Source organism: Gadus morhua, chromosome 4 (assembly GCF_902167405.1).
Source record: "Gadus morhua chromosome 4, gadMor3.0, whole genome shotgun sequence".
In the NCBI taxonomy this organism is placed as follows: domain Eukaryota; kingdom Metazoa; phylum Chordata; class Actinopteri; order Gadiformes; family Gadidae; genus Gadus; species Gadus morhua.
The window spans coordinates 17,953,818-17,980,366 of record NC_044051.1 but is presented as its reverse complement, the minus strand read 5'-3'; the positions used below and the strand labels follow the sequence as shown (position 1 = coordinate 17,980,366).

General features: G+C 46.4%; 1 protein-coding gene across 1 annotated transcript; it reads right to left on the bottom strand.

The window, feature by feature from the left end:
• Positions 1-15,551: 15,551 nt before the first annotated feature.
• On the bottom strand, positions 15,552-19,044 carry LOC115543035 (uncharacterized). The gene is made up of 4 exons (XM_030355572.1): positions 18,990-19,044; positions 18,726-18,900; positions 16,533-16,657; positions 15,552-16,242 (listed from the first exon to the last, which is right to left on the bottom strand). Exons 2-4 carry the CDS (start codon positions 18,880-18,882, stop codon positions 15,919-15,921), a joined length of 606 nt encoding a protein of 201 aa, XP_030211432.1. The 5' UTR covers positions 18,883-18,900; positions 18,990-19,044; the 3' UTR covers positions 15,552-15,918.
• Between the last annotated feature and the right edge of the window lie 7,505 nt (positions 19,045-26,549).

Genomic DNA, 26,549 nt, shown 5'->3' with positions numbered 1-26,549 from the left:
GAGAGTTTTTCCGAGACCGCGCCGATTTTTTTAAGGAGGGCGATATGGCTCTTGAGTCGTTTTCGTCTCCCAAGGCATCTCCTGATGGAGCTATGAAATGCTTCGGAGCCACAGTTAAGGCGAGAAACTAGGCGATCAAACGCAATACCTGTGCAGGTTTGCTCTACCTTGGGATTGTTGGCCACCGGGATCTTGCAGCGGGAGATCGGGGACAGGTCTGCTATTTCCCAGCCAAGTATTAGCCGAACCATGCCAGCAGTTTTGGCAGCTATAATGTCCCTCTCCGAACGTTATATTAAATTCCCATATAATAACGATCAGCAAACTGGAATCAAACGGGATTTTATGCTATTGCTAGGTTTCCAAATGTGATTGGTGCGGTTGATTGTACCCATGTGCGTATGAACCATCTATTAATGATTACGCGTACATCAACCGCAAAAGCTACCATTCAGTTAATGTTCCGATTATTTGCGATGCCAGAATGTCAATCCTGAACATGGTAGCCCGATGGCCTGGGGGCACGCACGATTCTTTTATTTTCCAAAATAGCAACGTTGGGCATCGTCTACATCAGGGCGCACTACATGGTCAGAGTCATCTCGTGAGTATCGCTGCAGTCGCACTGCACCGGCCTCCTCCCGTTTCTTGCTTGGCCGGCTTCACAGCCGCAACACGTTTTTTGGTGCTGAGCTTCATGTCGGACCATTTTTTCTTCACCTTATTCGGAATTAAATAACTTTAACGGAATGCAAACAATAGCATATATGTGAAATGTTTTAAGCTGGATAACAGAAGTTGTACATTTAATTTATTATTTAATTAATTTAATTAACAAACCTCTTCCGTAGCCCGACGAACATTGGAAACACTATTCACTGCAACAGTTATTTCCTTCCATATAGCATTCTTTTGCTGGCCTTTAATGCCAGCTTTTAGGCTACCAAATAAAACCAGACGGTTCGCATCCACCAGTGACCCGAGCATCTCCATTTGGGTCTCGGAAAAATTCCTCTATTTTACCGTTGGACGTTTCTCCATGTCGTAAAAGTTAGGGGCGAGACTTCTGAAGACGTGCTTTTATATGGGCGTGTTACGTTAATTACGATCGATCTCAGCCGCCGTATTTATCAACACCAAGATCCTTCGTACGCTGGGATTGGTGTGATACGAAGGTTTCGTAAATCTCACGTGGGTCCTATCGTAAGATGAATCATGCGTTCAGATTTGCGCTCATTTCTACGTTCGTTTGATAAATGAGGGCCATTGTCTCTATAATCTCCTCACCCATCTTATTTTCTCCCACCTTTTTGTATTTTTCACTTAGTTTTACCCCACTGACCTCACTCTCGCCCACTTCAACCTCAGCTGGTTTACCCTGTGCATTGCTGATCTCGCTCACCTCTTTCACATTCTTCCACCCATCACTTCTTGTCTCTATATTTTCCTCACCCATCCCCTTTTCTTCCATTTATTTGTATTTTTTAATTTGTTTTTCCACACTCCCCTCACCCACCTCAACCTCACCATTGTGCACTCCTGCACCGTCCTCAGTGTCGCACACGGCAGCCCTGCACACCGTCGTGTAGGGTGAGGCGATCGGCCCCCCGAGAATCGCACTCGGCCCCGCAACTGCACGCCCCTCCATTGGGGTAGCCACAGCCGCGGAACCGAGCTCCGCAGAGATCCACCCCCGCCCCGCTGCAACCGGGGGGGTCCCCCCCGGGCCAGGTGGAGCTGGCTCCCCGGACAGGTCCTCACGTTGTGTCCCTCCGAACCACAAGCAAAGCATTTCATCACCGACGAGGAAGCAAAAATCACATAATCATAATGCTCCGCATCCCGACTGTTAAGTATCATATATATGTGTTTCCGGTGAGACACTATCTAATCTTTTTCATCGGTGAGGCGATTTTTCCATGTCTGGTAGCTCGTTAGTGATAAAAGGAGGGACATTGGACAAAGCTAGTCTTTGTCCAATGTCCATTCACCGTGAGAACTGTCTCGACGACGTGGTTCACCTTCTCCACCTGGTCCAGGAAGAGGACTAAGGCACTGCGCTGTTCATTCGAGCGGCCGATTTCACGCTGCCATGCCCGACTACCTCTCCCACAGCCAGCCCAATGTCCTCCACGCTCCAACTTTGATGCCATGCTTCCCCGTGAGCTGAGCGAACTCGCCATTCACCATGGCGTCCACGCAAGACGCCGACGGGATCCTGTTTTATTTCCAAAATGACCTGGGAGCAGTCTACGAATTGGTTCACATGGAGGAAGTGCAGTCAAAGCAGAAGATATTCTCACAGCGCATTTCACTCACTAAGGGCTGATGGATGGATAGAACATTTCTAACCAATTACACCACAAGATAGCTCTTTAATAGCTATATTAATATTAGTAAAATAGATCTAGTCTTAAGACAATAAATATGATATTAGTATTAGTAGTATCGGTATGAATATTAGTAATATTGAAATACTGATACTAACACTGACTCAAATTCTAAAGACAAATGCTAACGCTAATCCTGTTACTGAAGCGATGGTACTTCTTCTACTTATAATGACAACACCTTAACCTGGCCTTATATGATAGGTGGTGTCAAACCAAAGCAAGGAATTGGTTGAGAAACTCCCATCCATTTGTACCATCGTAGTGCTTTGTCCACAGTGATGTTTTGAACCTGAACCCTATTTTCTCCTCCAGAGAACATATCTCTTGGCTTGAAGATTGACCTGTCCTATTTGTTAGGTAGTGCACTTAAGAAGAGGGCAGTGGGCTGACTAAGGATGGACTCTGTACTAAGTAACAGAACTAAATATACACTGTAAGTATGATTATTATCTTCGTCAGATATAATAAATGTTTTTATATAATTTCATGCTTACTGAAAAGGCAAGGCAGCCATTGTTCTGCAGCACATTTAATACAGAAACAATTCAAAGTGCTATACAAAGTTATAAAATAAAGTATGGCGAATTAGGATAAAAAGGTGAACGATTATCATTTAAAAGATAAAGGAATTAAAAGTGAAGTGCTTCTCCATTACAGGGAAGAGTAGGCAGTGAGACACAGAAATGTTTGAAGGCCAATTTCTTCCAGAACTGGCACGGAAGCAAAGCATCCGTGCTCCGTAATGCAATCCCCATGGGAAGCGGTACGGACACGTTCCGGCTGATGGCTCAATATGTGCATAATCATAATGGCCTATATGAATTGTAATATGATTATGATTAGAATGATTCATACAATATTATTCATGAGTTATATCAACCCCTACACATCAATATTATAACCCAGTAAATACGATATGATATGATCGCGACACTGGACTTGCGATAAGAGAATCGACAAGGCATTGACGCAGACTTTTATTCCTTCTTTGCCACTGATTAGGTATTGATACCATAGATAGTATACTGGATAATATTACAATACCCTGTGAATTGCACAGCGGTCGATGGGAGCTCATGAATATTTATGAGCATATGCAAACTGATTGGCTGTAGAAGTTTTCTGAGACACGGCTGCGAACCGGATACTTTCAAAAATAGAAGAGGCACGAATCGTAAATGAAGTGCCGGTTTGGGGACGGTTACGTTCCGTGCCGCAACTGTATCCAGTGGAATTGCCTGCATTGACTATAATGTTTCTATTTGTTTCTAATTCATATTATTTCCGGCGACCGTTTTACTGCCGGGGCACTTTCATGCCGGATCTGTCGGAAATTGGCCCTAAGCTTTGCTCTAAACGTGGTTGGAGACGGGATCTGACAGACATCTTCTGAGAGGTTAACCCAGGACTGCTGCCATAACCAAACCCTGCATAACCATGTTGTTTTCTGCTCTCTCTCCTCTTGGAGATTATACCAGGACTGCCGGTTGATAACCAACCCCCTGTTCTTACTCTCCTCTAAGAGGTTGTACCAGGACTGCTGGGTGTTTGCCAACCCCTGCTCCACCGTGTTCTGCTGTCCCTCTTAGGACAGCGAGCAGGCCAGGCCTGGAGGCCTGAGAGCCTTGGAGGTTTATATGGAGGAGCATGTCGGAGATGTATCAGGGCCAGAACCACGGACATTGGGGTTGCATAAGAGATTGTTTGAGAAGTTTATGAAAAAACCCTTAGAGTAATCTAAGCTGTTGGAAATGAAGGTGAGGCTCAGCCTCTCCGGGTCTTTCTTGGACATTATTCTCCTGACTCCTGCAATGTGTTTCAAACAGTAGCTGGCTGATGAAGTCACCGGGTCCAGGGGGATGGAGAAATTCCTAGGCTTGACTTTTAAGTAGTAACGGACATTTCCACTTTCTTTGTTTAGCTGGAGAAACGTTGTTGATTTGCCTGATGCAGTGACACAGAGTTTCAACAGGTCCATAGTCACCTGGTGTAATCCTAATTATGGTAGGCAACTTTTTTATCTTGTAAGATTTCCCATAATGGGAGCATTTAGAGATCGATTAAGGGGTGGAGGTCCCCCCGAAAACAAGGGCAGCCAGGTCAGGACCGGTTGCTGAGACACACAGTTCCCCATGGTGACAAAGTGCCTTCTACCATGAAGGTGTGACGTGAACTAATTTGATCCGTTCCACCTCCGCGAACGGTTTAGGTAGAAGTTAAATGGAGTAGTGATGGAGGAGTGCAGTTTGGAAGTACTTTGGATTGAGGCAAATTATCAAGGAAAGTCAAGAACACGGTTTTGGGTTTCATAACTGTGCACATGCACACAGCAATAGCGATCTTTTTCACGAAATTGGACCCTCACAAACTATATATTACATGAAAGCTGAGCCTCCACTTATTCCAACAGTCCAAACCATATCATTCTGTGACTAAAACTCGCAAATAACTTAAGAAGAAACGTCCCCTTTTCTTTTAACAACCAAAAATTACCTTTGTGATTTTTGTCCACAAAGTTGATTCTGATCTAATAAAACCACCATAAACAGATTATCCAGTATCTGGGCCAAATTTTGCAACTTTCATGGTGTTTTCAATCAATGAATAAGAGAAGGTTTCTTAGGAAATAGGTAAATTGCCTTCAATCAGAAAACATATTCTTCAGCGCAATCTAGTGGCCATATATTTATTTGCGAGTGTTTGGCTTGGTGCATTCAATTGCCCTGAACTTTAAATAGAGGTGTCAAGTGTCAAAATTGTAAGATATCTACCTTTTATTTGTGTCTCGTAGTAAGACAGCGCTCCCAACTGATAACGACCAACTGATACTGATAATTATTTCAGGTGGAAATGTTATCTTCCACTTATGCTGTGTTCCATGGCTTTATTCACTTTAACCAAGTATTATCCCCATTGAATATTTCACTTGCACAACAATCTTTCTTTTGGCCCAAAGATGACATTATCGCCCTTGCAGTTGTGGAGATATAATCTATTTACTTTTGTTATGTTCTTTCCTGAACAAAACTTTTCCCCTGATATCAAAAAATGGTATAGAATATCGATCTTTTTCCAGGAATAGTATTGAAGTTAGAAAATCCAGTATCGTGACTGACAACCCTACTAGAAACGCGATTGTGATTATTCAGTTAGAGCTACAAGAAACTTAAAAGTTAAAAAGACATATCTTTGCTACTACCTCTGACATTTAGTCATGTGCATTTGCATAAAATCATGCAGGTCTACATATAACTTGGCGATAGCTTTAATAGGTTGGAACGGTGGACTGAAATCACTTCATGGCACGATGTGAGCGCTCGATAAATAAGTAAACAAAGAGAAGTTTGTTATTTTTTATGTGCTGAAGCTAACATTCAGCTTCAGTCTGAGCTAGGAGAATTTTTCTGAGCCCCCCCAAAACCAGGCCGGGTGCCTGGCAAAAAGAGACCCGTTCACGATTCTGATTATAATTTGGGCAAGTGAACATTACATTCGGGCAAGTTGAACCTGACCTGTACTTGCCCGATGGGCAAGTGCTTTTGAAACCTTAGTGTCAACCCCTGAAAGGGGAAGAGAGAGAGAGGGCGGGAGGGAGGGAGAGAGTGAGAGAGGGAAAAATGCATAATGTTTGACCGATATCTGAAGGCAGTGGGGTTTGATATGAGGCTCATGTTGCTAGGACTAGTGAGTTGTAATTAACAACTGGCGATTTAAAATACTGGTCCGATGACTCAGACGCATCCTTAAGTGTCTTTGAGATGAATCTGTGAACTCAAAATGACTTTTTAAACCCACTATCACCAATTCCACGCTTTGGCCACTATGATTTCTCTAAGGGCAGCCGCTGTTCCTCCTTCGACACCCTTCACTCGCCCTGTTCATTTGAACCTCTCATTTTCTTCTTCTCCTCCTCCATCTCTTTTCCCCTGGAGGTTATTGGTATTCCCCACTTGTCCTTCTCTGCTGATCACTGGACGTCACGAGCCATTGGAGATGGCTGACCTTACGCAGAGGTCCTGGGCTAGGCGCTGACAGAGTGTGATGGAGGGCCCGTGGCGGAATGAGGCCGACGCCACGGCGATAGTTAATAGGTGTTGCCATAGTCCACAGGGCAGCCTAATGGTGCCTTCACTCCATCTCCCATTAGCCTAAAGTAAAGACTGTGGTAGAGGAAGAAAGGAGGGGAGGAAGGAAAGAAGAGAAAATACACAATTCTTTCCCAATTCGGTCGTCTTCACATGGTCATGGATGACTTTTGATGTATGTGTAGCGAGTGGAGCGATGAGGATGGGATAAAGTCTAGGGGGGAGGGAGGACCGACAACGCCACCAGGGGAATTACACCCCTGGAAATAAAGTATAATCAAAGAGATGTAACTTGTGTGTTAAATAATATTAACAATGCTGATAAGGCAAACAGATTTGTTTAACCGATAGACAGAGACGGGAATTCAAAATAAACCAAATCTTTATTACAAACAGCTAAAACTCATTTATATCTAAAAGTCACAATATCTAAAATAGCAGTCCCAAACTTAAACAAAACCAACCAGACTAAAGCTGAGGCCAACTGCTGAGAGGCAAACTACGCCGAGGAGTGCCTAGGGGTGCTACCACTCACTCACCACAAGTGCCTCACATCAACAGTCACTACACACTAAAGCTGGTGAAAAACGTGTTAAATCCCTGTGCTTTAATTCACATGCAAGTGACGGGACCTCACCAGGGGTGCCTAGCCTCCTTACAGTTTGGCACCCAGCTCCAGCCTAAATAAACAATAACTATTAAAACATCAATCAAAAACAAACATTTAACCCCCAGTTGGTTCGATAAATACTCAAAACAAAACAATAAGTCAAAGCAAAACAGGGCAAAACAGCAGCAAGTGAACCACCACGGGTTTAGGGGTAAGCATGAAAGTCACTCGGTCACAGGCGGATATCCTAAAGATGGTCACCAGCCACAGCAGAGACAAAGCCATACTGAGGCACATCACACCTGCTTTATATAACGGGCTTGATTAGGGGACTGGGCCATTTCCATGCTGTGTTCAAGAGCACTATGTTCAACACCGTTTCGAAATGCTTCTACATTGCTACATATGCCTGCAGAGCATGTACGGCTTAGTGGGGATATTGTTTTGTCTGTTTGTGTATTTTTTAAAAGGGTGGACATGCTGTCTGTGGTTCTTGCCGTTAAGGCACAGGGGTTTGTGTGAAAGTAAAAGAGGCCAGTCTCCCACTGCCAAGCAGAGTCCATATTTGGATGTTACATGGATGAACTGGATTAAATCATACCTAGCTAGCCAACATCAATGTGTTCGAATAAATAACAAGTTATCACCCCTGTAAAACTGCACCATGGGAGTGCCACAAGGCTCGATTTTAGGACCGTTGCTCTTCAGTGTGTATTGCTTTGACAATGTTCGCATATAATGTAGCCTTGTCGGCCCGGTATGGCAAGCCGAATTGTCATTTATTAACTAAATTTGACAATCCGGAATTAACATTGTAGATATCAACAACTTCTTTCTGACTAGTCGTAATTACATTTTGAATAGTTGGGATTTTGATTCAAGACATCTGTAACGTAATTGTGACTAGTCGAAACGACAGAGATATCTGTAATTCAGTTTTGACTAGGCAAAACTGAATTACAGATATCTGCAATGACAACACGGAAAAAGACATTCAACTCGTCACACATCTTAAATGACAATTGCAGATATCTGTAATTCAGTTTTGACTAGGCAGAATGAAAGTTAAAGATATGTCAAACGTCATTTGAGTGCGAATTATTGGGCGTGACGTTTTAGATATCCAGAAATACATAATTTCCCCATGCCGCCATAATCAAAGAAGAAGTTGGTTCATTTCCTTATTTCTCTGAGAAAGGAGCAGTTTACAGTTTAGGATTACAGTTGGCTGTAATTGAAAAAACCATCAGAAAATGCCATGAAATTGAACGAGTGAATGATGATTTGAACGACAACGACCTGCTCCGCTCCCGCCTAAAGCGGGAGGCGGTCATATAATTTGTCATTACAGATATCTGAAACGTCAATTTGCCTAGTCAAAACTCAAGTTCAAGATATCTGTAATTAGATTTTGAGTAGGCGGAATGAAAGTTACAGATATCTATCTCTAATCAAAGTTCCTTTCAAGATATCTATAACTTCATAATAGATATCTACAACGTAATTTTGACTAGTCGTAACTCCAGTTAGAGATATCTACAACGTCATTTTGACTAGTCGTAACTCCAGTTAGAGATATCTACCATGTCATTTCGCCTAGTCAAAACTTAATTTAAGATATCTGAAAAGGGACATGTAGATATCTTGAATTGAGGTGAATTAAAGATATCATGAACTGGAATTATGACTAGTCAGAATCAAATTGTAGATATCTCAAATTGGAATTACAGATATCTACAATTCAGTTGCAGATATCCGTAATTCACAAAGTGGATATCTGAATTGTAGATATCTGCAATGAGAAACCCCATAGACATGAATGGCGAAAATGACGTCATTTCGCCTAGGAGGAATGTCTTTGTGGATATCTGAAATGACAATTGTGGATAGGAGGAATGTAGTTGCGGATATCCGAAATATTAGTTTTGACTAGGCAAAACTGAATGGATACGTGTTGCAGATATCTGCAAGTCTAGCGAATTTATGTCAAATCGGCTTGCCACAGCCCGGTGCAGGCTGAGCTTGCCCGGGCTGCTGACAGGGCTGGTCTCTTCACCTAACGCTGGGCTCAGGATGATGTCCGGGAAAGGGTCCGTGGGGTATGGTATTGTCTCTCCTCGGGAGTACTTCATGAGAAGGATCCTCTCCATCCCACAGAGCTTCTGCCTCCAGAGCTCCAGCAGCTTCTGAACCACCCTGACCGAACGAATGTCCAGGAGAGAGCCCAGGGCCCCGGAACCCCGTCAGCTCCGGCCCTGCAGCCTCCACCAGCTGCTGCAGGCTCACAGTCTTTGGACTATACAGTGTTGTCAGCAGCCCGGGTGTCACGCCACAGATGTCCAGCCTGCTCCCATGGATCAAAGGCTCCTATGGTAACCAGTGCAGAGCGTTAACATTTTCACATGTTTTATGATTAAAAAGGGCCCAAGACTTAAAAACGCCCTGATAAAAAGGAGGAAGCCCATTCAACTTTAAAAAATTTGAATCAGTTAAAAACAGAGCAGTATCCAGCCCCAATTTACTCACATCTCTGAGGATACAGCTGGTCATGTTCCTCCATACCAAATCGGACGGCCCTGTCAGAAACCTTTTTATAAACTGGAGTCTGAAAGTGGCCCTTCTGCTGGCCAGGTGGATGAGGTCCTGTCCCCCCTCCTCTCTCGACAAGTATAGAACCCCCTGTGGCACCCAGTGCAGACCCCCCCAAAAGAAATCAACCATTTTTTTCTGGATTTCCACTAGTAGGCCAGAGGGGGGGTCAACACACGACAGACGATGCCACAAGAGGGATGCAACAAGATAATTTAAATTTAAATTATTGATATTATTTAAAACTAAAACTCTACCTCTGTACGACATTTGAGGGAGCAGCCATTTCCATCTTCTCATTTTTTCTTCTGCTCTTTCAATGACAGTCTCCCAGTTTCTCTTCACCACCACCGCCTCATTCCTGAGATATTTTAACCCGTCCCTTCTCCAGGCAAGGCTCTGGGGGAGAACCAGCAGACCATTCACCAACAGCAAGGGCTTCACTCTTTTTCCAGTTCACCCTTGCTGCTGATAAAATAGTAAAATCATTAATAATATTTTCTAAAATGCCCATCTCCCGCTGATTCTTAATAAAAACAATGAGATCATCCGCATAGGACGATCAAACAATGCTTCCACTAAAACCAGGTAAAATTAGACCTTCAATATTATGACGTATTTTGTTGAGGAGGGGTTCCAGGGAGAGTGCATAGAGCATCCCAGACAGAGCACAGCCTTGCCTGACGCCTCTACACACTCTAAAATGAGCATACAGACTACCGTTGACCTTTAGCACACTCTCAACCTAACTGTACAACACCTTGATCTTAGCTATAAATCCAGCGCTGAACCCAAACTTCTCCATAACTTTCCAGAGGAAGTTGTGTTCAACACAGTCAAAAGCCTTTTCCTGGTCTAGAGAAATCCAACCAGTGTTAAAACCCAATGAGCTGGAGACGTCCAAAACATCTCGAATAAGGTGGACATGTCCACCATGGACCTGCCGGGCACACAGTAGGTCTGGTCCCGGTGGATGACCTGCTCCATAGCTTTCCCCAGCCTGGAGGCAAAAAGTTTGGACAGAAGCTTATAATCCACACACAGCAAAGACACAGGGCGCCAGTTTTCGCATGCCCTGCAGGGCGGCGTGTAGCTCCTGCATTTCTAACGGCCCTTCGAGACAGGAGTTGGTCTCCGCAGAGACCTGAGGCAGTCCACCTGTGAACCCCTCTATTAGTGAGTCCTCTTCCTCATACTAACTGCTGTAGAGGGAAGTGTAGAACTCTACTGCACGCCTCCGGATCTGGCCTGGCTCGACAATCTCCTGGCCTGTGTCTGAAAGCAGTGTGTGGATTACTCGCTTCTGCCCATTCTTCCTCTCCAGGCCGAAGAAATAGCTAGAGTACCCGCGTAAAGATTTACGCGCGTAACGCAGCTAAAATGTTACTTGACCATTTTGTGTCAAAAATAGTCCTACGCAGCTACGCGCCTAGATGAGTCCATGTTCATGCAAGTGAACGGAGCGTTCCCTCTTCGTCATAACTATCAAACCAAACATCCTTCACATTCACCGAGCGAACATTATGAAAGTAAAATGCGCATTTCTCGCTATGCTTCTCCGTATGCTTCTGTCCAAGCTCACTACTCTCTGCCAGTGACGTCGGGTCAAGCTCAACGCTGATTGGGCAACGCGGCTAATCGTCATGCGTATGAGCGTAAAAAGTTAAATTTTTTGAACTCCTCGCGTACGCGCGTATATGTACGCGCGTAAATATACGCAGCTAACGCGGGTAAAATGTTGCTTTAGCGCATGTAACGCGTGTACGCGTCTCATACGCGCGCAAACCAATGGTTCCCTATGGAAAAATTTACGATTTTATACGCAGGGTACGCGTTTGGTGTGTTCGTACCTTAAGACTGCTAAAATCATTTATCATTTTTCCTCTGCCTAAAAACATCCCAAAAATAAATAAACACCTCCCTAAACTTTCGATCAAAAGGTAAAACAGTTAAAATGCCAGTAAGCACTTTTAGGCTTTACATTTCTAATAAAAACCTGACATAAAACCAAAGAGTGATCAGTAAAAACAGCTGGGATAATGGTGCATGATTTATAAATATTAAAGTGATGCTTAAAACAAAAAATACGGTCTAGTCTGGCTTAGGATATCCTACTCTCTCTGAGGTGGGACCACGTGTACTGTCGGCAGTCTGCATGCATCCTTCTCCATACATCCACCAGGCCATAAGCAGAGACCAGCTGCCTCAGAGCATGCTGGGATGCTGGATGTGGCTCTGCATGGTTTCGGTGTAAAACCTCATTTTCAGTACAATTAAAATCCCCACCCAAGAATAAAAAAATCCTGTTGCACAGCCATTTAAAACATCACTTACCTTTTCTAAAAAAACTTTCCTCTCTGCACCATTTGTTGGAGCATACACATTAATAAAAACAGCCGTAAAAACATCAAACCGAGCTTTGACTAAAAGTAGCCTCCCCTCGATAAAATGCTCGACCTCCAGTGAGACCGGAGTGAAAGCCTTGGAGAAGAGGAAGCCTACTCCTCCACTCAGAAGTACCGTGACTCAAAATGGCTTCCCCTTCCCACTCTTTCCTCCAGTCTGCCTCATTGCCCCCATCACTGTGCGTTTCTTGTAAAAATAAAACATCGACTTTTTTAATTTTTGCTGTTTCAAAAATACTTGCCCTTTTTTTCCCCTCTCTGGCTCCATTTACATTAACACTGCCTACCCTAAAACAATCCATGTCAAAAACAAAATAAACAATCAATAAATTAAATAAGACACACATTTGAGCATTTCTCATCATCACTATTCATTTGTTTCTTTGCCTTAACCACAAGTTTCTTTAATCTAAAAACTTCTTGGTTGGTGAGGCCAGACACCTCTTTCTGGCTAATGTGGAGCCGGGCCGAGGACCAAAACAAAAGCAAATTAGGGAAGAAATCCTAAATTTTCACTCTATGCTGGTTTTTGGTCTGCTTTAAGAAACAGCTTATTTTATCAGCAGTATATTGAGTTCTTTGTTGGCTGCTGGTGAGGCCAAGAACTTCACTGCCATCAGATACATATTCATCACTGCCACTCTCATCTGTACTGGCTCCCTTATCTGCCTGTCTGTCTTCTGCACAGATTTTACTGTTTTTTGCCTCACTTGATGCGTTTTTTACTTTCCTCCTACGTTTAGCAGTAAGTACTGTCTTTACCACCTCTGCTGCCTCCTCTTCCTCCATCCCATCCACCTCTACTTCTTCAATGACCTCCTCCGTCTGCACTTTGCCTATATCCACTGCCTGTCCCCCTTCGCTGATCCCAACTAGGCCTACCTGTTCTCCACCTGCATTTACACTAGCTTCCTTCTCCTTTCCTCCCACCACTACACTTTCCTCCGTTCAACCCAAAACCTCATTCTCACTCTCACTCACATTCACACACACACCCTGTGCATTTACACTACTCACCCGGTGCGTAGAGTCCTGTACCGCAGCGGCACTACGCAGCGCAGCACGCGGAGAAATGATTGTCGAGAGTAGGGGTGTACACTAGACATAAATAGGAAGCAAACTCAGGAGAAGGAATGAACTCTCACAAATAATTATTTAATAAATTGTTTCAAATAACACTGCCTCGTTAAATCAATGAGCTTGGTTTTTTGCTTTCAAAAATAGGTTATAGAAGAAGTCTAAACTGCAGAAAATAAAAACATCCAAGCTGCCTTTAAGGATACCTTGGAATATCTGTCTATTTTTTAACCATCGGACCCTAGTTTACGACAAAAACAACACAATTGACGGCAGCTCCTTTGCCGCGTGGTTTAAGGATTAGAGGGGGCGGTCGATAGCAACCACCATAGCAACCATGACGGTCTAGTGGCTGGATGCAGCCCCGTTGAAAAAAATAGAATACCACCCTACAAACTCAGGAGATTAATCAGGAGATTAATGATGTTTAAATTATTAGGACCATGAAGTCTTTATTTGCATGGGTTTACATTTCGTTCTGTGTAGCATGGAAAAATCGGAGAAACACTCCCATTCAGAATGCATTAGTTTACATTTCGTTCTTTGAAGCACGGTTATTCTTATTTATTTATTTTCAGTTTTTGAGGAGCGGCTTCAAGGATGCAAATTTTTCTGCAATAATCCAAAATCCAAGGGAAAAACCTGTTGGCTTTTTGTCAAGGGAACGGAACCGAGGGCGACGCTCACTTCCCGGTCGCCAACACACGTCATCCCTCCACCACTCTATACTGTAAAAACACATGTTCAAGTTGAATGATAATGCATGAATTTATTCTTTATTCTGCTATAGTAACACGGTAAATAAATGGCAAAAATGGGCTGAGAACGAATTCGTATTTACGATATTGTAGTGACTACATTATGGGTTTGTGTTCCCCTCTTACTGATCGAGTGGGAGGGAACTGGTCAGGAGTCACGGGGGCTAGGGGGACGCGTTAGGCGGTTGCACGCGAGATCTAACCATGCACTGTGACTGATTGTTCTGATCTGTTTTATTGGATCAAACGGTTATAATTAAGTTGCCTACGTCCTCCTTTTCCTCCGGCACTACAATATGTTCAATAAAACGTAATCACGGACAAAATACGTTTTTTAGACAAACGTAATTGAGAATGCAGAATAGTTCTCTGGGAACGTAATTTTGATGAGAAAGGGTTGCTCTGTCTGTCTTGGTCTCTATAGCAACGACCTCAGCTACCCAGCACTGATCAAAAAAACGATTGTTTCTCTCAATCAAAGCACAAAACAGGACAACTGATGCCCATAAACTTAACCCATACATGTTTTGTAATTAACAAGGACACGTTGGTGTAGACATCGGGTCTTCCGTCAGCCAATGGGATGAATGAATGCTCATAGCTTCATACATTGCCGTGGAGGGATTACATTGCAATGAGTGGAAAACCCCATGCGTCAAAAAAAGAAGCACATGGTCCTCCGTTAGCCAATGGGATGAATGCTCATAGCGTCTCAATGTGCAGCCATCGGCTCTTCCGTTAGCCAAAGGGATGAATGCTCATAGCATCATATATTGCCGTGGAGGGATTACATTGTAATGAGTGGAAAACCCCCTGCGTCGAAAAAAGAAGCGCAAGGTCCTCCGTTAGCCAATGGGATGAATGCTCATAGCGTCTGTGTGCAGCCATCGGCTCCCCCGTGAAGTTGTTACATTGTAAGGAGTTGAAAACCCCATGCGTCGAAAAAAGAAGCACAAGGGTACCCTTTTGTGTCAGAAACTGAAGCCAAAGTCACTGACCGTTCGTCAGAAATCGACGCGCTCGGAGTGAGAATGTGTTGACCAGACAGCATCACAGAGTCGCTCGGGGTTTTAGCCATTAAAGTACTGAGAATAACCATTATGGCTAGCTAGCTAATATACATTACGGGGTTTCCCTTAAGGGTTTCCCATGGGTTCCCCTTGGCTGTACACAGCAAAATCGCTAGTGTTAAATCAACTCTGTGAGTGTCAATTTTAACACTTAGAAAGTGTGCATATGCATCCACTCTTTTCGGTGTTAAAGTGACACTTTTGAAAGTGTTAATGATTTTACACTCAGAGTTAATTCCACACTAAATCGAGTTGAAAATCAACACTGGCCAACACTGAGTAGTTTTAATAATACTCAACACTAGTGTCAGTGTTAAAAAATCAGCACTGGCCAACACCAAGTAGTGTTAATAATACTCTACACTAGGCTCGTAGTGTTATAGAATCAACACTGAGCAGTGTTAATATTACACTAGAAACTACACTGGACTCCAATTTATCAACACTTACAGGTGTAAAAAAAATAACACTGAGGGTGTAGAATGTTGTGGACGACGGCCCCCCCCCCCCCCCCCCCCAGCCAAAACCACAATACAAAAGACAATACAAGAAGAAAAAAAAAAATCATTTCACAAAATAGTGTATTAAAGGCAGGTACAGCACAAATGCAAAACATTCTTAAAAACATGTACAGCATGGAGTCACACGAAAACAGTATGGCACAATAAACATTTGGTCGTCAGTGTAATTTGATAATTGCCTGTCATACGGCCTGTAGTACAGCAGATCATCTACACACATCAGTGTAAAGACATTGTTTTTCTCCTCAATGCTAAATGCATTGTTGAGACAGTACAAGTTAGAAGATAAGCGCTGTCATCTCTTACAATAACACTGACAATCCTGTTGAACAACAGCATCTCATTTTCAACACCAGAACATACATACATGTATGTATGTTCCTCTTCAATGAACATAAATGAGTTCCTCTTCAAAATGAACTGTGAAGAAGTCTTACTCTAATTTCCTTCACCCGAGGGGTCTCCTTCACACTGCCAACGTCAATGCCATACACGGTTGTCTGGATGAAGGTGTAGAAGTTGGATAGCGCCTCATCATAGGACACAGCAAAAGCAAAATGTGCCTTGAAGAGCTCGTCAAAGGCAGCAACTCCAGTCTGCGTCTTGGAGGGAATGGCCTTTTGGTCCAGGATGATGTAGAAATTCTGGATGCTGTTTTTTCGTTCTCCAACACACAGGAGAAAGGGCTGAGCAGGGCCAGTTTCCTTCAGGAAGGTCTCCATGCTTCTCCCCACCTAAGAGAGAGGGAGAGAATGAATTCCATGGAATAAAATGTCGGGATTTGGTGTGGAATGCCAGGACTGTTTCCTAGAATTAGGATACAATCTTCAATGACTAGAGGAACAAAATTCTTTTTCATTTCACAAGCAAATAATTTCAAATTAGGACAAAGCTGCACTTGTTAGAAACCTTTTTTTTTTTTTCCAAAAGAAGAAATCTGCTGCACCCCATGTCACAAAATTACTATCAGCCCTTGAGAACCCAATACTACTAAAATACTTTAAACACAATTGTAAGAACAGACCTTAAGGAACTTCACCAGGCGGACAGTAGCATCCGTTGCGCTGATCTTTGCAGACTTCTTGCCCTTGGATGTTGGAGGCAACAGGTGAAGCAACAGGCAGATGGCGGCAACCTCACAGTCCCATACTACAGAAAGAAAATGAAAAAGAAAACACCATTGCAGTTACCTGAATGACTTTACCAATGTCTTCTCAATGTTCACTTACAGAGACTCTGAATTTGCTCTAGATAGCTTTGTTGATTGTTAATGTTAAATGAAAGGAAGTATATTTGTGCTGCAGTGATGTCATTTGAATGTAAAAATAGTATTGCACAATAAAGACAAAAGAAAACAAAAACTGGATCACAGATATTTGTTTATATGACACAAAGCCATGTTCAACAACCTCTTAGTGTTGCCTTAATGGAGTTTTTATGGTGTGTGGTCACTGGCGGCCCAAACCTCTCCAAAATGTCTCCAAAATGGCCAAATTGTGCCAAATGCATTTACTCACTTCTGTGACACTGGAAACATTACTGAAGCATTTTGGTGACTATAAAACCTTTCTCCATGATTCAAAACATAATTTTTTCACACATTCATTTGATATGGCCATATTGAGATATTGTCATGTGATGAGACACTACCTGCCCCTCCCCCGGACACGTCGTGCAGCACGGGAACGGCCAGTCGTTGGTGTGGCGGTGGGCGATGCAGCGGGGGAGGTAGCACTGGTGGCTGCAGAGTGCGATCTCTCACGACCACCTTCAGTAGGAGTGGGGGCCGGGGGTCTGCCTGTCTGGCTTTGCGGCTCCCAATCCGCATCACTGTCCTCAGACATTGACCTACAAACACAATGCAATGCACAAATGTCACCAAATATAATGAAGAAATATATAAATGCAATTCAATGGGGTGTTATTTACATAGAAAACAAATAAACATTTCATTTATATCATTTCTGTCATTTTTTCATTTATATATATAATGTATACTATATAACTATACTGCATTGTTCACTGTAAGCACAAAAACCCACACACAAAAATACACATAGATGGCGTCACTCACCGATCTAAGACGTCGTCCAATTGTTCCTTGAACATGTCCTCTATCTCGGAATCATATTGGCTGTCTTCGCTGTCCTCCGATGAAGCCAAAATCAAAGCAAGGGCTTCTTCGTGTGTGTAATATTTGGCTTTCTTTGTGGATTTCGCCATTGTAAACTGCGAAATCAATGGGATCAATGTGTGCGGCGTGCGTCCTGGTCCGCTGGAGGCTCTCGCATGCGCAAAGCGAGTTGTCTGCCGTGATGACGCAGCTGTATATCTCGGCTCATACGTATCACACCTGGACACGCCTGGTAGCGTTGGAAAGGTAAACTCATTGGCTAGAAGCCCAAGTGATTGATATATCAATAGCCAATACGCTGTCCCTATACTAAAGCCGCGTAACAAAGTAAACAAAGCCCATTGGCCCTTCGAACTGGGAGCGCTCCATCTACTTCACGGGCTGTACCGGGGTGAAAACTGAACAGAAAAAGACGGGGACACTTTCATTTTGTAGCCAGCAAAGTGATGAAAACAAGCATACCCAACAACTCCATACTGGAGGTAGAGAAAATATCCATGCGGCTTTGAAAATCTGGATGTTAGTTGACGAACAAAGTTTGGAGATGGTAAACAAATGGACTTTACACGACAATATTCACAAGCTGGAATAATTTTATGAAAAACCATGTGGATGCTTTTGATCAGTGGATTCTCACGGACATTTGGAATATAAATAATTGAGGAATGGACACATATTACGGTTCTCGGATTGCTTCAAAGGTAGGGAGTCTCTCTGTTTTATTGGCATTTCCGGTTTACCATGCTGGTTAATATCAATATTTATGGTTTTGTGCTCATGATTTATAAAAAACAACAACCGGATGAATAAATTGTGGAGATTCTACCCTTTCTAACGATGTATAGAATGTCTGTAATGATGAAAGTTGAAGCGGGTTATGTCGCTGCGTAGTGGGAACATGTGGTCAACAAACACAAATCGCCCACCGGTGAGCGAATGGGTCTTAAGAGGTTAAACACTTTCCCTGGAGTGAAAGCCAGCAGATTAAAAAAAAAAAATCAGGCTCTAAATTATTTTTGATGCATGGAATACAGTTAATGCCCTAGAGGCATGCGTAGTCTAAAGTCTCTCATTTACACTTACCACCATCATCATCATCAGATTCCTGTTGGGCAGACAAAAGGAGGTCATCCACGTGCACACTTCGAGGAAGATTTTTGCACTCCGCAATGACCTTTGGTTTGAAGAATGTTGGCCATTTAGCGAGGAATTTACCAGTCACTTCATCACCAAAGAGCATATTGAAGTCTTGGTCGATCTTAAACACAAAATATGACATGAAAAAATACATTAGAGGGCAAACAAATAAAGACAGAACAAAGCTGTCAACCAGTCATTATTTCTTACCAAGCCTGGTGTGTCGAGGAATCTTGGAAAAAGGTCTAGGACAGTGGAAGCTGTGGCTGGGTCTTGACAAACATTAAGTTTTACTAAAGAAATGTGTAATGTTGGGTGCTATATCTTACCTTTGACAGATGAAGTTCTTTGCAGTTATTTGGGGTTCCTTTTTTTTCAAGAACAATCACCAGAAAGTAGGCTACAGATTGGTGAAATAACTATCTCTCAAGTTTATTGTGGTGTTAAGTAATCCTGTCGCTCATTACTCCTCTTCAAAAACCTGCTCTCTACCAGCGGCTTCCAGCTGTGCACCCCGTTGTGCAGGTCAAAAGGGATTGGGGGACGATAGAGAGGTCACCCAATCACTTGATCCCAGAGTTCCATTGAGACCCTGACCTTCACTGGCTATCCCAAGTCCAGTTTCATGGTCCCCCGAACCCCCCCCCCCTGACCCACCTGTCCAGTTGTTGTCAATTACAGAAGCTGGAGGAGAGGGCACACAGGTTCAGTCCGAGGTCAGAAACACGAGTAAACAATGAACGTACGTAGCACGGAGAAATACAATGAACACAACCTGAAATGACGAGAACGCAACGAGTAACAAGAATACAAGACAGCACAAACCTGGCACAAACGATAGAGACCATTTTGCCGCGATTTGAAGGTTGACGGTGGGCTGTGTTGCATAACAAGAGGGAAAAATAAAGTTGTATTAATTACTTAAAAAGTAAACCAGCACTAACATAGCACTAAACATAGAGACAATTTTGACGCGATTTGAAGATGGAGTGGGGGCTGAGTGACGTCACGTGAGAAAAATCAAACTGGAATACCTTTTAAACTATAGTTGCACAAATATTTATTGTGACTGCACAAACCAGCACAAACGTAGCACTAACGATAGAGACCACTTTGACGCGATTTGAAGGAGGACGGGGGGCTGAGTGACGTCATGTGTGAAAAATCAAACGGGAACAACTAAGAAACCATAATAGCAAAACAATTTATTTTGACTGCACAAATCAGCACAAACGTAGCACTAACGATTGGGACTATTTTGATGAGATTTGAGCGTTCTAGGGCTGATGGTTGCATAACAAGTGGACTGTTTACATAACAAGAAGGGAAAATAAAGTTGTATTAATTACTTAAAAAGTAAAGTATCAAAAACATTTCTTTCAACAGCACAAACCAGCACTAACGTAGCACTAAACAAAGAGACCATTTTGACGCGATTTGAAGATGGAGGGGGGGCTGAGTGACGTCACGTGAGAAACCTCAAACTGGAATACCTTTTAAACTATAGTTGCACAAATATTTCTTTTGACTGCACAAACCAGCACAAACGTAGCACTAACGATAGAGACCACTTTGCGCGATTTGAAGGAGGACGGGGGGCTGAGTGACGTCATGTGTGAAACATCAAACGGGAACAACTAAGAAACCATAATAGCAAAACAATTTATTTTGACTGCACAAACCAGCACAAACGTAGCACTAACGATTGGGACTATTTTGATGAGATTTGAGCGTTCTAGGGGTGATGGTTGCATAACAAGTGGACTGTTTACATAACAAGAAGGGAAAATAAAGTTGTATTAATTACTTAAAAAGTAAAGTATCAAAAACATTTCTTTTAACAGCACAAACCAGCACTAACGTAGCACTAAACATAGAGACCATTTTGACGCGATTTGAAGATGGAGGGGGGGCTGAGTGACGTCACGTGAGAAACCTCAAACTGGAATACCTTTTAAACTATAGTTGCACAAATATTTCTTTTGACTGCACAAACCAGCACAAACGTAGCACTAACGATAGAGACCACTTTGACGCGATTTGAAGGAGGACGGGGGGCTGAGTGACGTCATGTGTGAAAAATCAAACGGGAACAACTAAGAAACCATAATAGCAAAACAATTTATTTTGACGGCACAAACCAGCACAAACGTAGCACTAACGATTGGGACTATTTTGATGAGATTTGGGCGTGAACGGGGGGCTGGGTGACGTCACATGCCAGAAAATGCAATTTTGAATTACTCAAAATCCTTACCAGCACAAACGATACTTCTTACGGCACAAACCAGCACAAACCTAGCACAAACGAACAGCAGTGTTATTTTAATATTTTGAATGAGACGGGGGGCCAACTTCACACAGGTGTGAGAATCCCCTAACGACCGAAATCTACACTAACACTTTCATCAAAAAACTCTCCTGGTGTACATTATGATCAATTCAGTGTTAAAATAACACTGCACCCTGTTGATTAACACCAACACTGAAAAATTAACACCCGTAGTTTTGCTGTGTAGAGAGCGCCGTGTCAAACTTTTTTTTTAATTTTACTTTTTATTGAAAAAAATATATATTGTACGTGTACACATTTAGAAGAGTGTTAGACAGGATTTTTTTTTTTCTTTCTTTACATTTTTTTTTTTTTTCATTCCCTCTTTCTGGGCCCCCTTGTGGAAATGGGCCCTAGGCACGTGCCTAGAATGCCTATGCCTAGATCCAGCCCTGGCCGTTTGTACTTCATATATATACATTTATGAAAAAATCGTGACGACTAGGTTGGGCGGAACCTTCTGTTGGTATACTTGTTTCCGAAAGATGGATTTATCCGAAACACCGCTCAAGGAAGCCTGACATTTAGCCTGGTACCGACCAGGTTCATTTGGTCGGATAAATTGCCATGGTTACTTAGCGGAGATTCCCTTAATTCACATTGATGGAACGCAACTCTGTCTTAAAGTAGCGAGTCTAAGCAAAATAAGCCCGGCTTTGCCTTTAGCTTGGTTGGTGGAATACCCCCCTGGAGATATCTCGTATAAAACGGCATCCTAGTACGTGAGCCGGACTAATGTAATCTGATCGTAACCAGGAAGTAACCGTGCATAAACCAAATTAGCTGTTGTCTTGACACTGAATTGAGACCTAACTGTAAACTCATCTCAGCCCGAGCTCGAATGAGCCGGGTTCCAAGAACAAGTCACGAGACAGCGATGGGTTAAGCCGAACTTGGCGTTTATTCAGCTTGGTTCACAGGATGCAGTCTCGCTCTAGGGTCTCCGTGAGCCTCTAGTTCTCGTGTGAGTTGCGTAATCCCGAACTGTCCCTGCTCCCGCTCCGTGGTCCCTTTTATGCCGGTTCCGGGTCTTCCTCCTCCCAGCCGCCAGGTGTCCCCCATCCCGCTGATTGGGGGGAAAGACAGGGTGCTCCCTGTTGCCGGCTGGTGGGTGGCGGCAGTATACCCCGTTCACCACTGTCCCTTGGACCCGTCCGGGCCGAGGTTTCAGGGGCGGGATGCCACACTCCTCCACTGCTTGCTCAGGCCTCTGGTCTCCGGGTCGGTGGTCCACCCTGATCAGGAAATTCTGGAGGGCCAGGAACCACAGCGTCACCCGGGCGTTGGTATCCTTGGCCCCAGCCATCCACTTCAGGGGGGCGTGGTCAGTGACCAGGGTGAACTCCCTCCCTAGGAGATAGTACCTGAGTTTCTCGAGGCTCCACTTGATGGCCAGGGCTTCCTTCTCCATGGTAGAATAGTTTCGCTCGTTGGGAAGGAGCTTCCTGCTGATGAACGTTATGGGGTGTTCTTCTCCGGCCCGGATCTGGGACAAGAACCCCCCCCCCCCCCCCCCCCCGAGTTCCAACTCCGAGGCGTCCGTGTGCACTGTCATGGGGAGATTGAAGTGTTATCAATACCGACTCTGAACACAGGGCCTCACGAAGCGTCCCAAAAGCCCGGTAAGCTGCCTCCGACCAGGTGACTCGGTCCGGCAGGGCCTTTCGGGTCAGGTCATTCATGGAGCTGGCCAGCGTGGCAAACCCGGGTATGAATCGCTGGTAGTAGCCTACTAGTCCCAAGAACGCCTTTATCTGTTTCTTGGTGCAGGGTTGAGGCCAGTCCCGTATGGAGGCTACCTTACTAACCTGTGGCCGCACGGTTCCCCTCCCTACCTGGTTTCCCAGGTACGTCGTCTCCTCCCGCCCAAGGCGACATTTGGCCGGGTTGGCGTGAGGCCCGCCTTTCGCAGTTCCCCCAGCACGGCCCTTGGAAGGTGGAAGGTGGCCGGGGCGCCGTGTACTCCGAAGGGGAGGACGGTGTACTGATATAGTCCCCCGGGGGTGGAGAAAGCTGTCTTCTCTCGGGCCGCTCGGGTCAACGGCACCTGCCAGTACCCCTTGGTCAGGTCCAGGGTCGAGAGGTACTGCGCCGGCCCCAGGCGTTCTATCAGTTCGTCAACGCGGAGCATGGGGTAGGCATCAAACTCAGACGCCTCGTTCAGCCTCCTGAAGTCGTTAAAAAAACGATAGGTCCCGTCTGGTTTGGGCACGAGGACCACCGGGCTGCACCAGGCGCTGCGCGACTCCTCGATCACCCCGAGCTGCAGCATCCGGCGCACCTCGGTCTGTATGGCCTCCCTCCGGGCCTCCGGGATCCTGTAGGGTGGGACTCTCACCCTTACTGTCGTCCGGATGTCGTGGTGGGTGACCGTGGTCACGGAACTGCATGACCCGGTGCTGCATGACAACCTCATCGAGGTCGTGCCTCTGGGCCGGGCTGAGGTCCTCCCCCACCGGGATCTCCCGCCGGACCGCCAGCGCCAGGGGAGCAGGGTCAGTGGGTTTCTGCTCCCCCCCTCCACTGCTTCAGTATATTAACGTGGTAGAGTTGAGTCGGTTTTCGCCTCCCTGGCTGACGGACTCGGTAATTCACCTCCCCCACGCGTTCCACCACCTCGTAGGGTCCCTGCCACTTGGCCAGGAACCGGCACTCCGCCGTTGGGACCAGGACCAGGTCTCCCGGTTGAAAGGTCCCCAGCTGGGCTCCATGTTTGTAGACCCTCGCCTGGGCGTGCTGCGCTCACTGGAGGTGCCCCCGAACAATGGGCCACACCCGGGCGATGCGGTCTCTCACCTGCTCCACGTGGTCTGCGGTGGGGGGACGGCTGGCTCTCCCAGGCCTCCTTCGTGATGTCCAGGATAACGCGGGGCCTCCGTCCATACAGCAGCTCGAAGGGGGAGAATCCGGTGAACGCCTCCCGTACTGCGAACAGCACGTGAGGAAGCAGCTGGTCCCAGTTCTTCTACCATGTGCATGGCCTTCTTGAGCATCCGTTTCAGCGTTTTATTGAAACGCTCGACCAGGCCATCCGTCTGGGGGTGGTAGACCGAGGTCCGGAGCTGCTTCACCTGTAAGAGTCTGAGTACCTCTTTCATCACCCGTGACATGAAACACAATCCCTGATCTGTGAGCACCTCCTTAGCTATCCCCACCCGGCTAAAGAGAAACATTAGCTCACGGGCGACCGCCTTGGCGGTGGCGGCGGGCAGGGGGAGAGCCTCGGGGTACCGGGTGGCGTAGTCTACCAGCACCAGAATATAGCGGTGTCCCCGGCTGGTCTTGGGAAGGGGCCCCACAATGTCCAGTGCTATGCGGTCGAACGGAGTGTCTATGATTGGCATGGGAATGAGGGGGTTTCGGGCTGTGGACCGGGGGGCTACCCGCTGGCACTCGGGTAGTGGTGTGTGACTCACCGAGTCTGCCCGTCTTGGACCAGGACGTGGCTCCAGGCGTGTTTGAGGGCCTCGTCCTGGAGCTGGGCGGTGGCGAACTGGCCGGGTCGGGCCGAGCCTCCCCCCCCCCCAGTAAGAAGTCTGAGGCCGTGAGGGTCTCCGGGAGAAGGTTCCGGCGACTCACTCCGGGAGGGTCCTCTCCCTGTGTGAACCGGGGACCCGGGGAAGGTCCGTTCCCCTCTGACTCCTGGTCCTCCGCCGTCAGCTCTCCCGGGGACGATGGGAGCCGGGTGGCCCCGTAGGCCTGCCGAGCCTCCCGCGCCCCTCTGCGGGGAGGGCCTCTCCTGCTCCGGATCTCCCGCGCCGGGTTCCACAGCCGGTGGAAAATCGGGCAGTCCCTCCTGATTAACAGCGGCACCGGCAGGTGGGGTACGATCCCCGCCCGGGTCGTGAACACCCCGAGTGGGGTCCGGACGACCACATGGCAGGTTTCATAAGTCCGGGTATCCCCGTGTACGCAGGCCACCTACATTGGTTCCCCCGCCTTCCCACCCGCCAAGTCGGGGCGAAGGAGGGCAACCACGCTACCGGTGTCTGGGGGGCCAGCGTGTCTCTGTTCATTACCTGCGCCGGGATGGTCGGACTTCCGGACGTCCCCTGCGTCCAGCAGGTCGCCAGCATACAGGTTCGGCCTGCCCCCTGGTCCGCGTAAGCCGATGGCATCGACAGGTCCCTGTTCTCCGGGCAGTAGCGAGCGATGTGGCCGGGCTGGCCGCACTCGTAGCAGCGCCGCCCCTCTCGACTCTCCGGCAATCCGCTCGGCGGGTTGTGGGAGGGAACCGGGGCCCCGGTCGCGTGCCCCGTTGGGTCTTGGCGGGTCTCGACGCATCGGGGGGTGGAGACGGGTCTGGCGCTCAAGTGCTGGGCCACCAGCCAGTTCTCGAGCTGCCGTACCAGGTAATCCACGGTGTTGGGATGGTGGTGGGCCAGCGCGCGTCCGGCGGGAGCCGCCGCAGGGTGCTGTCGATGATCACCCTGTCGATAGGGCTGGGTCCCTCTCCCGACGCCAGCCACCGTTTCACCAGCCGGCTGTGTTGAGCGATCTGCGTCCGCACGGCTCCCCGAACATCGAACCGCCAATCATGAACGCGTTGCGCGCGCGCGCCGCGAGGTTGTGTCAATAATAGGCTAGTATTGCCTGTTTTAGGGCCGGGTACTGTCGGGCTGCGTCCGCCGGCAGGTCCTGGCTCACCTGCTGGGCGGGCCCGGTGAGGAACGGCGCCACAATATGCGCCCACTGCTCCTCCGGCCAGCTTTCCCTCTGGGCGGTCCGTTCGAAGACCTCGAGGTATGCCTCCACATCGTCGTCGGGTCCCAGCTTGGTCAGTCGCCGGTCGGGGCGGCGGTCGGCACGGCGCGGACGGCGTGCTGGGTGAGCCGCAGCACGCCCTCGCGGAGCAGGGCGATGCTCTCGGAGGTCTCCCGCTGTTGCTGCTGGGCGGCCGACGCCGCGGTTCCGTCCAGATTCTGCATGGAGTGATGGTGGCGTAGTGGGATCGCTCAGAGTGCCTGCATTCTCCACCATATGTGGTAACCTGCTCCTCGAATGAGCCGGGTTCCAAGAACAAGTCACGAGACAGCGATGGGTTAAGCCGAACTTGGCGTTTATTCAGCTTGATTCACAGGATGCAGTCTCGCTCTAGGGTCTCTGTGAACCTCTAGTTCTCGTGTGAGTTGCGTAATCCCGATCTGTCCCTGCTCCCGCTCCATGGTCCCTTTTATGCCAGTTCCGGGTTTTCCTCCTCCCAGCCACCAGGTGTCCCCCATCCCGCTGATTGGGGGGAAAGACAGGGTGCTCCCTGTCGCCGGCTGGTGGGTGGCGGCGGGATACCCCGTTCACCACTATCCCTCGGACCCGTCCGGGCCGAGGTTTCAGGGGCGGGATGCCACAATATTTACGGGGGCACACATGCAAATTAGGAACACAAGTCGAAACGATAATGCATACAATAATGGTAAGAAACTATTTTTGTTAATGTATTG